The sequence below is a fragment of the Abramis brama genome, assembly GCF_963993115.1.
Source record: "Abramis brama genome assembly, chromosome: 4".
NCBI classification, from domain to species: domain Eukaryota; kingdom Metazoa; phylum Chordata; class Actinopteri; order Cypriniformes; family Leuciscidae; genus Abramis; species Abramis brama.
In genome coordinates this window covers 1,337,758-1,352,617 of record NC_139966.1, presented here as the reverse complement: position 1 = coordinate 1,352,617, position 14,860 = coordinate 1,337,758, and the positions used below count along the sequence as shown (strand labels likewise).

The 14,860-nt window shown below is 38.3% G+C and overlaps 1 protein-coding gene across 1 annotated transcript in view; it reads left to right on the top strand.

Moving 5' to 3' along the window:
- Positions 1 to 14,860, top strand: part of LOC311081534 (NACHT, LRR and PYD domains-containing protein 3-like) — a 161,951-nt gene that overhangs the window by 44,652 nt on the left and 102,439 nt on the right. The window contains exons 7-10 of the mRNA XM_084112079.1: positions 3,470 to 3,643; positions 3,751 to 3,924; positions 7,237 to 7,410; positions 8,289 to 8,441. Of these exons, the coding sequence (XP_083968205.1) occupies positions 3,470 to 3,643; positions 3,751 to 3,924; positions 7,237 to 7,410; positions 8,289 to 8,441 (675 nt within the window). The remainder of the gene's footprint in view (positions 1 to 3,469; positions 3,644 to 3,750; positions 3,925 to 7,236; positions 7,411 to 8,288; positions 8,442 to 14,860) is intronic.

The window sequence follows — 14,860 nt, the reverse complement described above, 5'->3', positions numbered from 1 at the left end:
TCATGAAATGTATTTATTGATGTGTGTTCACGGACACGAATTTCTTCTTTTTTCGTTTCTCTCAGAACAACTTATCAATGTATTTTCCTTTCTTCTACTAAGCGCCCATTCAGTCTGTTCATAGTTTTTAGTCACGTGACCTGTGCGCTAGCCTGGAGGGCAAACCAATATGGGCCGAATTGGCGGAATGGCTTCTCCGTATGACGCAGCACAACCTGGTCCATTTTCATTCTGTTTCAAGCCGTGAATATTTGGATCACCTCTCAACAGATGAAAAACTAAGATATTATCACAACTATAATATATGATATCATTTGATATTGTAATAATGATTATTAATGTTGATTAATAGATAGCCTACATAAAAAATATTGTGTTTGGAGAAACTGCACGTCATATTCTATGGTTGACAGCCTACTGTATAGGCCTATTTTAGTGTGATTTTCCCACAGTGACAACAGTATTTTGACAATGTTGACAACGGTGACAACGTTAATTTATCAGACACTGATAATTATGTTAATTCTATTTTTAAAATGCAACGTACTGTAATAATCTATAAGCATATTTAACAATCGGTCGAAAACGAATAATTGCAAATTGCAATTTGGTCTGGCCTGTAGATACAGTAGGCTATGTTGTTCCATGCGCCATCTGGTGGATATTCTGTGAACACATTTATTTAAATTCTAAAAAATGTGCTGACAGGATTCAGCAGCATTCTGCATGAATGATATTGTGGGAAAAAGTGTGCATTATTAATGGCCACATCTGTAAGTGACGTGTTTTTGAGGACACTCGCAGAGACAGGAATTTTGACATATTTTTGCCTGTGTCCATTCAAGCACAAATAGACGTGAATTCATGTATTTCCAGTGCTGGGCTTAGACTTCTGGGGGCCCTAAGCAAAACCTTGTCAGAGGGCCCTGTCAGTACATCCTTAAAAACAATAAAACCTCTTAATCTGTTCTTTCAGTTTCATTCAGTATGCAGGGCTTGACATTAACTTTTTTGCTCACCAGCCACTGTGGCTAGTGGTTTTCCAAAGTTATGTCTTTATGTGTGTGCACTTTGGGTATTCATCCAGAGCAAATGAAACGAGTGAGTGAAGGGAGGCGGGTTTGTGTGTCAACTTATTGTCGAAGAGATTAGAGAGCGAGAAGGCGCAGCTGGTCTTGTGTATCCTGCGGAAGAGTTTCAGATATTTCAGTATCGATACGTATTGAAAAATCTATATTTTTGACAACCCTAGATTGCAATTAGTTTTTTTTTTTAGATGCCTCTTTAAAAGACTACAATTGAAAAATGTAGGCTATAATATATAAGATTCAACCCCCCCAAAGTAGCAAGTCCGAGTGACTGCTGGCATCCACGTTATGTGTATGACAGTCATGTTACATGATTTGACTGATTTGGATGTTTCGTAGGAAGGGCGACAGCGCACTGCTTTAAAGGAAATGGTGTTTTCATAATCGAAGTTCGAAGACAAAATCAAAAATGAAAATTCTATTAATCGTGGAGCCCTAGTGTTACGTCCCAGGGTCTTTAATATAATCTGTTGTGAGAAAATGCTTGTGTTGTGCTCTGTTTCTCTCCCTCACTCAGGTTAATTACCATCAGCTGTAACTCGTTGTGAGCATGCCTGAGTCTGAGCAGAGGAGTATTAATGCAGCACTCAGAGGAGTCTGTGCTGAGGAACACTTCTCCCCCAGCCTCAGACTGAGATTGTGTATTTTGTGAGAACTGTGCTTATCCTTGAGTTAGGAGTGGACCTATACTCATTTGTTGAGTGCTAAGAAGTTTGCTTTCTAGTGTTGATTTCTCTACCTGTGGGTAATTAAAAGGTATTGTATAAAAATCTTATTAGCTTTGCTCATTTTGGATTATCTGGGAAATGTAGTTGAAGTTGTGTTTGCTCTCACTCTGGGACTGAGGCTGAAGTGTGTTCTCCACGTAATTTTACGTCTCTTCGTTACCTTTTTTTTTATCATATCTTTTTTCTTTGTTACTTTCCCTCCTGACCCCTAGACTGGGAGGAGAACGTAACACCTAGTCATGAAATCATCTTTGAGAGCAAGGGGGCCACTGGTGGTTCGGGCAACTTGCGTACTTTGCATATAGTGAGGACCGGCTCTGGATATGTCATTGTCATGGTTAAAAATTAAAATCCCCCTGGTTAGTGGATGTTTAATCATCCTCTGGCGAGATGTTGAGAGATTTAATGTCTTATTTTATATTTAGTTGATTTCATCTTAGGCTGTGTAGCTGTATGTCAGTTGTAGTTTGTACAGTGGACACGTATGAACACTGAGCAGTGTTCATTTTACTCTGGGGATTTTGCTATGTGTGCTTCAGATTATAGGCAAGGTAAGTTTATTTATATAGCACATTTCATACACAATGGTAATTCAAAGTGCTTTACATAGAATAATTAAAATAATCAAAAGAAATAAGAATAATTAAAACAGTTTAGAATAAAAAATAAAATACAGTACAGTACAAACAGTCAGACGAACAGCGGCACAGTGCTCATTCAGTAAATGCACAGCTAAACAGAAGTGTTTTGAGTCTGGATTTGAATGTGACTACAGTAGGAGCACATCTGATCTCCTCTGGAAGCTGTTCCAGCATAATAGCTAAAAACGGACTCACCATGCTTAGAGTGAACCCTTGGTGTTTCTAGCTGATATGATCCTAATGATCTGATTGATCTGTTGGGTTTATATTCAGTGTTTATATTCATATCTGCAATGTATTGAGGTCCTAGGCCATTGAGTGATATATATATATATATATATATATATATATATATATATATATATATATATACCAGTAATAATACTTTAAAATCAATCCTAAAGGGAGCCAGTGTAAAGACCTGAGGACTGGTGTGATGTGCTCATATTTTCTGGTTCTGCTCAGCGTTCTGTATGAGCTGCAACTGTCTTATGGTCTTTTTGGGAAGGCCAGTGAGGAGTCCATTACAATAATCCACCCTGCTGGTGATGAAAGCTTGAACAAGTGTCTCTAAACCAGTGGTTCTCAATTCCAGTCCTCGTGACCCACTGCTCTGCACATTTTGTATGTCTCTCTTATTTGACACACACAGATCAGTTCATGGAGTCTCTCCTAATGAGCTGATGATCTGGTTCAGGTGTGTTAAATAAGGGAGACATACAAAATGTGCAGAGCAGTGGGTCACGAGGACTGGAATTGAGAACCACTGCTCTAAACCAAGGGTCAAGATCCACTTTCCTGCAGAGTTTAACTCCAACCCTGATCAGACTCACCTGACTGCAACTTTCTAGTAATCCAGATGACCTTGATTAGCTTGTTCAGGTGTATTTGATAAGGGTTTGATCTAAACTCTGCCAGAAAGTGGATCTCAAGGGCCTGAGTTGAGAACCCCTGTTATAAACCCTACATGAATAACACATTAATATTGCTGTTTGTTTTGTTCTCCACACAGGTTACATAGCTGTAATTTCACTGCTCAGTGTTGTAAGGGTTTGTCTTCAGTTCTTCAATCCTCAAACACCGAACTGAGAGAGCTGGACCTGAGTAACAATGACCTGCAGGATTCTGGAGTAAAGCTTCTTTCTGACGGACTGAAGAGTCCAAACTGTCAGCTACAGACACTGAGGTCTGAATTCAAATACTAATATTTGATTTTATTTTGCATTAATTATGTAAAAATAACTCTGCTAAGATTTATTCTGTATGCAATTACATTGTGCTTTTCTTGTTCAGGTGTCCCATGTGTAATTTCACTGCTCAGTCTTGTGAGAGTTTGTCTTCTGTTCTTCAATCCTCAAACACCGCCCTGAGAGAGCTGGACCTGAGTAACAATGACCTGCAGGATTCAGGAGTGAAGCTTCTTTCTGACGGACTGAAGAGTCCAAACTGTCACCTGCAGACACTGAGGTCTGAATTCAAATACTAACATTTGATTTTATTTTGCATTAATTATGTAAAAATCACTCTGCTAAGATTTATTCTGTATGCAATTACATTGTGATTTTCTTGTTCAGGTGTCCCATGTGTAATTTCACTGCTCAGTTTTGTGAGAGTTTGTCTTCAGTTTGTCTTTAGTTACAACAGAGAGTATAATGGGGATAAAGGAGAATTAATTTGTTACATTTATATAACACTTTTCTGGGTACAGTCTATTAAGTAATGTATCTAATTAGTGAAATATTTAACAAAATATAGTAACGCCTATCAGTGGAAAGTTTGTAGTTTGGTCGGATATATAAATGGCAAAGAAAGTAAAACGAAGCATGTATTACTAACGTTAACTGGCGAGAGAGAGAGAGAGACAGAGCACTTCTGTTGTATGCTCTTGGTTGCTGATCGTTCACTCAGCACACGTGTCATTTGGATAAAAACTAAATCGTATTAGTAAGTAAAACATGAACTGTTACATGATTTATGTATAAGGAGTGGTTCCCCACATTATTAGAGGACATTTGCAGGTCAAGGAATTTAATGATCGCAAACATCCGAAGCACGCCCTGAAAGTGCCTCAGACAGTGTGTGAATTGAATTGAATTCTCTTTCATGTCATGCGCTTGAATGGACAAATTCACATAAAATTCTGTAAAACATCCATCTTAGCAAACATCCTGGTAAACATAGTTGGTTATGTCTTAATATGCGTAATCAAAGAAAACGCATATACAGTACAGCAGGCTATATTGGATGTGCATTCGGTAGGGTTGCCAACCGTTCCGTATAATACGGAATCATTCCGTATTTGACACATAAAAGTCTTGTTCCGTATTGAACTGATACGGAACGCACAATTCAGTGCAAATCCATGACAGACACATATAGCTTCTAATATATGTCAGACTATGAACGAAGACATTTGTAGGCTATGATAAGAAAAAAAAAAACGACGGTGCGGTAGATACTAATTTCTCCCCCTGTTTGTCTATGATCAGTGTAGCGTTTTTAACATCTTGGAACATCATCAGAGAATGCCCTTTTAATTGGTCGTTTCAGTCATTGTGAGTCACGTATCGTAGCAACGATGACGACAAGTAACAACAGCGGGAAATGTAAAAATGACTACCTCCGAGCAGCCGGCGAAAAAGAAAAGAGCACAAAAATATAGAATTGAATGGGAAAATGACTACCCGTGGCTGGAATGCGTGAGGGACAATGAATACAAGGCCAATTGTACGAGCGATGTCAAGGTTCCTTGTCCGTCAGACGTCTCCAGAGGCTGATATGGTAGGCTATGTAATCATGTGGATTTTTAAAACTCAAATATAGTTGATAAGAAAGTGATTATATTAAAAGAGATAGTACAGGTTTAGCCTAACATTGTAAAGAAATCAAAAAAGTACACATGGAAAAAATAGCTGCACAATGTGCTTAGTCTGGAGATTTATTTATTTCTGTGAGATTTTCCATGTGCATACATACACGTGTTGTATTGCTTGAATGCAGTATTTGAGTGCAATATTTTAGATTTTCTTTATTAGCTGTTTTTTTATGTATTATTGTTTTGCACTGGAAAGAAAGTTAACTATAATGGAAGTATAATTATATAAATATATTTGCACTACACCTCCTTAAAATGTTGTCTAATTAAATTAAAAATATAATTTTTTGCACTGGAAAGAACATTCTAAGTCTAATTCTATTGAATAAGTTTGCACAAGGCTACAGAAAACTGTTGTTTATTTTTCTTCAAATGCAGTCTAAGCCGATGAGTTTTGAATGTTATATGTTGTATTTGTTTAAGTTATAAATAAAACGTATTATAAACTAAACAAATCCATGGTTCATTGTTGGCAAAATGATCATGATAGGCTTTATATTTCACATCTAACTTATGTGGTTCAGTCTTGTATATTGATTAGGCCTACTTTGCTATTCTATAAATATAGGCCTAATAAGTTGTATTATAATATGCTATAATGTATTAAATATATTTATCTAAATATATCAATTAGTTTCCACAATATTTACCAGAAGTCATCATTTCAGGAGTTATTTTTCAAAATTTTCTTCCTTGGGGGCATGTCTACGGAGAAAACCTTTTGTCCCTTGGTTGAACATTATTAAAGTTATAGCTTATTTAGAGATATCAGCCGGATGGCTTAGTGCAGGTGCTATTGGCTCCAAATTTGTATCTCGTAAATTACCCCAAAAATAATGCCCAGAATGGTATCAAACTCATAAAATGAGGCATTGGAAAGTTTTTAAAATGAGGCATTGGAAAGTTTTTAAGTACATCAGGAGTTTATTTAGATAACACTTGCCTGACGGCTCATGCTACTTCTAACCCGGACACCGACATCACTCCACTGAGTTGAGAAAAGCACGTAAAAGTCCTGGCAGAAAGCGATGCATAAGGATGTAGTGTAACGACGCCCAGTTCCAGGAATGCACTAATATTGTGTTGGTAGTACCTGTTTATAACAATAATTAGTTAACACTAAGTTGTCAACACTTTGGAAAAAATTATAATTTGTTGTTACACTACATCCTTATGCATCGCTTTCTGCTCATTCAGTAAATGCACAGCTAAACAGAAGTGTTTTGAGTCTGGATTTGAATGTGACTACTGTAGGAGCACATCTGATCTCTTCTGGAAGCTGGTTCCAGCATAATAGCTAAAAGCAGACTCGCCATGCTTAGAGTGAACCCTTGGTGTTTCTAGCTGGCGTGATCCTAATGATCTGAGTGATCTGTTGGGTTTATATTCAGTGAGCACGTCTGCAATGTATTGAGGTCCTAGGCCATTGAATGATTTATATACCAGTAATAATACTTTAAAATCAATCCTAAATCCAACTGGGAGCCAGTGTAAAGACCTGAGGACTGGTGTGATGTGCTCATATGTTCTGGTTCTGCTCAGCGTTTTGTATGAGCTGCAACTGTCTTATGGTCTTTTTGGGAAGGCCAGTGTGAAGTCCATTACAATAATCCACCCTGCTGGTGATGAAAGCATGAACAAGTTTCTCTAAACCAAGGGTTCTCAACTCTGGCCCTCAAGATCCACTTGCCTGCAGAGTTTAACTCCAACCCTGATCAGACTCACCTGACTGCAACTTTCTAGTAATCCAGATGACCTTGATTAGCTTGTTCAGGTGTATTTGATAAGGGTTTGAGCTAAACTATGCCAAAGAGTGGATCTCAAGGGCCTGAGTTGAGAACCCCTGTTATAAACCCTACATGAAAAACACATTAATATTGCTGTTTGTTTTGTTCTCCACACAGGTTACATAGCTGTAATTTCACTGCTCAGTGTTGTAAGAATTTGTCTTCAGTTCTTCAATCCTCAAACATCTTTCTGAGAGAGCTGGACCTGAGTAACAATGACCTGCAGGATTCTGGAGTGAAGCTTCTTTCTGTTGGACTGAAGAGTCCAAACTGTAAGCTACAGACACTGAGGTAAATGGTTTTCCATTAAACAATTAATATAAAAATATATTATCACAATAAATAATGATGACATTTTGTCAACAAATCTGCTCTCAATGGAATGCCAGAACAAGAGACAAAAACAACATTTGCAGGGATGTAATTGACCATTTTGCAAATGACATTTGCAATAAAAAAATAATGCATTCAATACCAATATTCATCACCACACCAATTAACATCATCTCTGGGGCTTGACCTTGCTACCTGCATTCTGGTGCAAAAATCTTACTTGAACATTGATCTTATCCAGGATGATTCCTCGCATCAAAATCCCCAGTAATGTACACTGCTCAGTGTTTGTATAATCCACATTCAGAGTGTTAAAAAAGTAACAAAGAAGCAGTGTAGAAGTTAATGAGATAATTATGGTGAGAGAAATTAAAAATGTCACTTCAGGGTTTCACCCCTATACCTAAACTCTCTACTTAGGTGCCCTTTACCTTTACTGTTCCCTGCTAGTGGAGTGACCTGCCTAAAGCCTGGTTCATACTGTAAGATTTTAGCCACAATTAGGCTGTCAGGGACACATTTTGTGAACCCTTGAAAAGATTCCTCTGCTCCTAGGTCAAAATTTGAAATGTTTGTTCACTAATATTACATGTAATAATACATTAAAATGGTCAATCATTGACTATTGCGATAAAATTTGACCTCATATGAAATTCTGGTAGTGTGACTTCTATGACAACCGTGAGAAAAGCATGATCATAATTAATGCTATGCTAATTAATGTTTTTGTTCATTTTAAGAAAGAATCTACAGAAAATAACAGCTGAAAATACAAACTATGCAGTTTGTGAATGCCAAACTAATGTCATGTGGAATGTTGCTGTATGTCTTTGTAGATTGTCTGGCTGTATGGTGACAGAGGAAGGCTGTGGTTATGTGTCTTCAGCTCTGAGTTCAAACCCCTCACACCTGAGAGAGCTGGATCTGAGCTACAATCACCCAGGAGATTCAGGAGTCAAGCTGCTCACTGATAAACTGGATAAACTCAAGTATGTAGAGCAGGAAGAGTTTTGATTAAACAACTCAAAAAACAGCATTACAATCTACACTTATTACAAACCAGTTGCACTTTATTATATATTATATTACTACATTTCATAAAGTTCTTAATTGAGAATTTTTAGAGGTTTAGCTCTAGTTATACCACGGGGCTGTTGAATGCTTCATTCTGATTGGTTGATGAACATTCTAAGGTGTGCAATTATTTTCAGTAAACGCACAGGAAAAGTAGTTCTATCAGAAAGACCAGCGTCAGTTTCTGCGAACGTTGTAATGGGTGTTATCCGGGCTTAAATACTCCATATTTCCAGTGGTTATTGGCTAGATTTGAGGTCAATGAATGAAGTGTTTAATGAATGACGTGATATCAAACCGCATAGGTCACGAAAAGGAGGCCACGTTAGGCCGTGTTGAGGAGAAGGTAACTTGGGTGCATGAGATAGCCTCAATAGGCCTAATTAGGTTGTGAAGTAAATAAGTAAGGGAAACTACCACCAAAACCAGAGTTTGTATAGATAGTATACTTGCCTAAGGAGGTTTTATAGGCAAGGTTTATGATATGCGGTGAACTTACCTTACTCTTGCTAGTAACAAAGTTATCTTTAGTGTTAACGAAAGAGGATGTGAGTAATGTATAATGTGGTTTAGTTCGGAGAGTCGCGTAAGTCTAATGTGCATTAAGACCGCATGTGATGACCCTTAAGAGGAAGCGGCATCAGTAAATAGGTCCAAAGCTATGGACGATTCGGGAATGCCATTATAGAAAAAAGATATGCCGTTCCAGCTTTGAAGCAGGTTGTTCCAGAAACTGAGATCGGGCAGGCCCCCCTTATCTAAGTCTTAGTATCGCTAAATTGTGACATATTATGCCACTTTTTACAAGATGTAATATAAATCTATGGTGTCCCCAGAATGTGTCTGTGAAATTTCAGCTCAAAATACCCCCCAGAACATTTATTATAGCTTGTCAAATTTGCCCCTTTTTGGGTGTGAAAAAAAAACTCGCCATTTTTTGTGTGTCCCTTTAAATGCAATTGAGTTGCTGCTCCCCGCCTCTGTTCAGAAGAGGGCCAATCCTTTATACGAGGTTCGGATAAACTGGCAATAACGAAACGCAGGAATAATTTTACTCTTTTGAATGGTTAGTGGATACATTTTTGTTGTGGAGTTACATTGAGTAATCTCACTTGCATGTACCGTCATATTTAACTTTGTAACAGTTTGTAACAGTTGTAACGCGCCCTGAAAGCTAATGGGACAAAATGTAACTGTAAAACTGTTACAACTTTTACACAAGTTGACACAGTTCCCTGAGGTCTTTATAGGACAGCTGATTTTTTTTCTCTCTTTCTTTGGGTCAAATGGTGTTCTGTGCTCGTCTGTACAGCAACGACAGAACAGTCTGCATGCTATGCTCGAACTTTTGTCATTGCGTTACAACTGGTTACACAGTTGTCACTTGCAAAATCCATGGACTGAAAAAAAAAATATGGAAGTAGTGTCCTTGACATCACCCATAGTTTTCTGAAGAGCATTTTTTAAAGCCCAAAGTCGGCGGAGCTGGTCGTCAATGAAAATGGGCAAAAAGGCAGGATTAGCTGAGGTGACGTGACTCTCACTGATATCAGACAAAAGCACCTGGGTGAAGTTGCCCCCCCACCCAACGCAAAACTTCGCCAAAATATGCTCAATCGTTTGTGCTCCGTTTGAGCTGTAAAAAGTTTTGTTTGTGCTGCTTCGGTTTTTTAGATATTAAAAGAATATTTTTAGGTCATTCTGAGGTCACTCAGCCCCCTCACATGATCCAAATTCAACCAAAATAGTCTTGTTCGTTTGTGCTTCGTTTGTGATGGTATGTGCCGGTAAAGGTTTCATTTGTGCTGCGTCGGGTTTTAAAATATCAGACATTTAACTATAGATGATTTAATAGAACTTCAACTACTTATCAGTGATTTGTAGTTTTGTAATGTTAATTAAAATCGTCATGGTGTTCAGACTCTTTTTCTGTCACTCACTTTCTCTCTGGGCAAAATTAATTTCTGCACGTGTGCCATCAAGTCGTAGTTTAATGTAACTTCAGCAATTTTGGGCACGAGAACAGCAAAAATATCCTTGAGGTGAGCACATTTTTAAAGTTGAATTGAAGAAGACTTTCTGTCATCACATAATTTGTTCAATAAACAATTATCTTTACTTCATGCACTGGTCTCTCCTGATTGTATTTATTTATTTATTTATTTAGAAAATGAGTCTCATCTACTACACTTCACTGCCACCACTAGGGGCAAGTGACATTTCTGTTCAAGAATGCTCTTGTATAAAATAATGTAGAGTAGGTGAAGAAAATGTCGATACATATCAAACTACAAAAGTCATTACTAATCCAAATTTCTGGCCAATGTAAGTATACATTGTTTTAAAACTCAGTTACAATATTAGTAGCTTCAAGAATTGTACAACATTCAAGAGAGCTAAGATTGTCAATGGTTATTGAATAGAAAACTCATAACACTTATATTACTAATTTAGCTATGACATGCTGATTACAGTTGCAACAAGCTGCCTTTTAGTATAAAAAATGAACATGGGTCACATGCGCAACTGTAGGCTAGTTAACATTTCATAGCTAAATTAGTATTAGCAATGACTTTTCTGTTCAATAGACAATGACAATCTAGGGGTCAACATTACCATATTGGTCCTAATATAAAATATATTATCCAGCTACATTATCCTTAATATATTATATTATCCTTATATTCAGACCAATACAGTAATAGATGGAAAAAAATAAAAATTTTGGAGTCAGGATTATTGAGTTGTTTTACTAGTCGACAGGGATTCCATTTTCACAGTCCTGTGTTCATCAAAAGAGGCCAGAGCTTAGTAAACAGCTAGACAACAAAATCACTGCAAAGGCACTATACACTTTTGTTAAATTAAACAGACACAACATCTGGACTGCTTTAGGGTTTACTCATGAAAGTGATCATGAAACAAGTGGCAGTAGTGATGACACTGATTTTGAGCCAGGGTCCCTTTCCTTCAGTCCAAAAGATTGCTGGACTTTTGAAGTTCCATTTCAGAAATGGATTGAATTTATGCCTGAAACGGTTACGTACAAAAACAAGTTCTCTAAAACAAAAAAAAGGGAATACACAATTTTGAAGCCTGGTATCTGGACGCATGTGATAAATCATCACATTTGGCAAGAAGTGAAATGCCCCTGCACATTTGCCTTTAAAAGAGCCATGGTCTATCCATCAGCCACAGACAAATACATTGTAATCAGAGGCAACTGTAAGGAGTGTAAAAAATGTGACAAAAAGCCTGAAATAAACAGCACAATGATGTTCAAGTGTTCACTTAAAAACCCTGATGACTCCCTGCACACTGGCTGTTCCAAGCGTGCGATGTCTGGTAACTTGCGTGTGCAGATATCCAAAGAACTGTGTGAGGGTAGAATGGAACCCCATGCATCAGAGGCATCAAAGCTGATGGTTTTTGGAGATCCTGAGCCAAGTCATCTGCCTAATTTGGCCACCCTGCGCAAAGCAAGAGAGAAATTTAGAATTAGGCGACAAGGATCCTATTTTGTCACTGCAGATGTTAAAATACAGTGCACCTCACAGTGGTAGCATTAAAGACATTGGACTGGACAAGTTCTTCTGTCACTATTGGAGTCAAACACAAATGTATATGAAGAGTTTGGTTCCAAAACGCGATAAATCCATTTTGATTAATTTGAGTAAAAATGTGTTTTCTTTACCAAGAATTTGGCAAGATGAAAAACGCTATTTTCTGTTTCAAACTTTCACATAGCATATTTAGGTTATAATAACAAAACAAATTCAAATCCAGATTTTGATTTTCAAAGATTTATTATAAAAACTGATCATTTTTTCCCCAAAATGCAATAAATTCATAACACTTTTTTTCCCCAAATGCAATTAATCCATTGAATCAATATAAAAGTTATTTTTCATATTGATACTGTTGAAAATACACAACAAAATAAGTTGATCCATCCACATATGACAGCCTGAACTCGATCAATATCTTATTAACGTTACAGGCACTGGACTAAAAATACATTAAATCAGCTATCGCTAGGAAATACCTCCTGAACTTTTTTGACGGCGATCATCTGTAAAACGGCTTAGTCCTGCTCGGTTTTCGTTGACTTTGAGTAAAACAACTGAAAGTTTTTCAAAAGATCCCCTGGGTTCAACGTGTCAGTGTGACAGAAGTTTGATGCTGTCGTGTGAGAACAAGCAATAGCCGGCATTTTTCCTCCTCCCGCGCCTCGTCTTCTTAATCTCCTCACGTAAATGATTAGATTTCGATGGCTTACGTTTCTTCCCTACGGCAGAAACCACCACAGGTTCATCAATGCCGTCAAAATTATAAAAGATTTTGTTTGATTGTTGATCAAAAAGTACAAAGTAGATAGGAAAAACTAGGATGCCGGGTGTATTCAAAGCGCTGCCTTTACTGTTTACAGTGCGTGGAATGGTGCGCTGTGATTGGTTGAGAGCGGATTTATCTCATTCTGCAGAGAAAGGAGACTGGCGTTTGTCGCGGTTTGGAAAGAAAGGGAGAAAACATGACAGAATAACACGGCGGATATCGCATTTAACATAAAATTTTAAATTGACTTATCAATACTGACCCTATACAATACTGATTTTTGCAGGAACTCAATTTTTTTTAAAATGGCGTTTATCGCGTTTTGGAACCAAACTCTTCATATGTACAAGACATTATCAAAGACATCTACAAACCCCACAGTGAGTTTTGATGCAACTGGCTCAGTGGTGAGGAAACTACAGAGACCAAATGGCAAATCTGGCCATGTATTCCTATATCAGGGTGTTGTCAAGTGTCCCAGTGGTGCAAATGCTGTCAGAGAGTCATGATGTTAATGCCATAACACATTGGCTGACAGAATGGATACGCAGGTGCACCTACTCCTAAAGAGGTTGTGAGTGACTTTTCTCTGGCTTTGCTCTGAGCTTTGGTCAAGGCTTTTACTTCTCATCCTGATCTTAAGACCTACATCAATGAGTGTTGTGGAGTCTTACTCGATAAACAGTCAGCAAAAGTCCCACCTTGTATTGTGCGGGTTGATGTTGCACACTGCATCAAGATGATCTGCCGGTGGGACTGCTTGAAAAAAAAAAAACACATCGCATTAAAGATTTCTTTGTGAGGTCAATAGCTCAGCTTCTCATGACACAATCCATGGACGATGCAAGAGCTACTAAGATGTATTACTATTGTTGCTCTCAGCGAAACAGGGGGCAACGACAGCTCTGGAGCCCCCCTCATTTCAGAAAGGTGCAAGAAATAAATGAAAGCCCGAATTGCACAAGAGTGTGTCATCATTCCAGATGTAGAGGGTGCGAACCTGGAAGAAGTGGATCCATGTGACCAAACACAGACAGACCTGCGGCAGTGGGTCACAGACATATGTGAGGAGAGCAGGTCACTTGCCGTAGCTAATGGTGATCATGACAATATGCACTTCCTTCCTGAGATTATTCCCAATATAATCTGGCTTGCAAACTACTTACCACTCTGGACAGGGGTAATGATCCCTCACTTCCGGAGCTCCAACATCACCGCAAGTTCAGCCAATGTCGTAGCCGAGTTCAAAAACATCAAACGCGGCCTTTTCAAGCATGAAAACTTGCCTATTCGAGTGGATCGATTCATTGCTCGACATCTGTCCTTCATTGAAGGCAACATGCATATTTTTTCTGCAAAACAAAAGAGTGTGAAAAAAAGTGAAGAGGATGAGGCTGTTGCGACAGTTGTTGACACAGGAGTCAATCCACTACCCACCACAACCTCCAGTGTAGATGGAAATCCAGAAATAGATGCTTCCTGCTCTGGGAAGTCTGACACTGTCACAAACATCCATCCAACAGATGACAAAGCTGTTGAAAACTGGAGAGGCTTAGCGGTTCCACCCCTAAAAAGAGGTAGAGGAGTTCATACCTCTTTCCTTGTCCTGAATCGCTCCATGCAGATCCATCTGTGAGGGGGAAAAGACTAAAAGTGGACCTGTTGAAAAATGGAAACATGTGCATTTGATCCTTTTTGTCAATGCTTATGTTGTGCTTTCTGCGGTAGTGTCACTTTTGAAAATAGTTTGCAATGAGGATTCCAGCAACCTCCTCCAGCTAGTGAAATCCATCACCACAAAGGGTCTGAATGCACAGGCCTACATAGAGAGGGCAGAGCTGCTGAGTGAAATATACTAAGCTGTCCGACTGAAGTCTGGTGCTCTCCAAATCGATGCACAATGCCACATCTCCACTATCATTGAAAAGTCAATAACAAAACGCACTTGTGTTTCATTAACAAAACAGTGCTCCTCACAGTATTGTGCTCTCAGTAAACA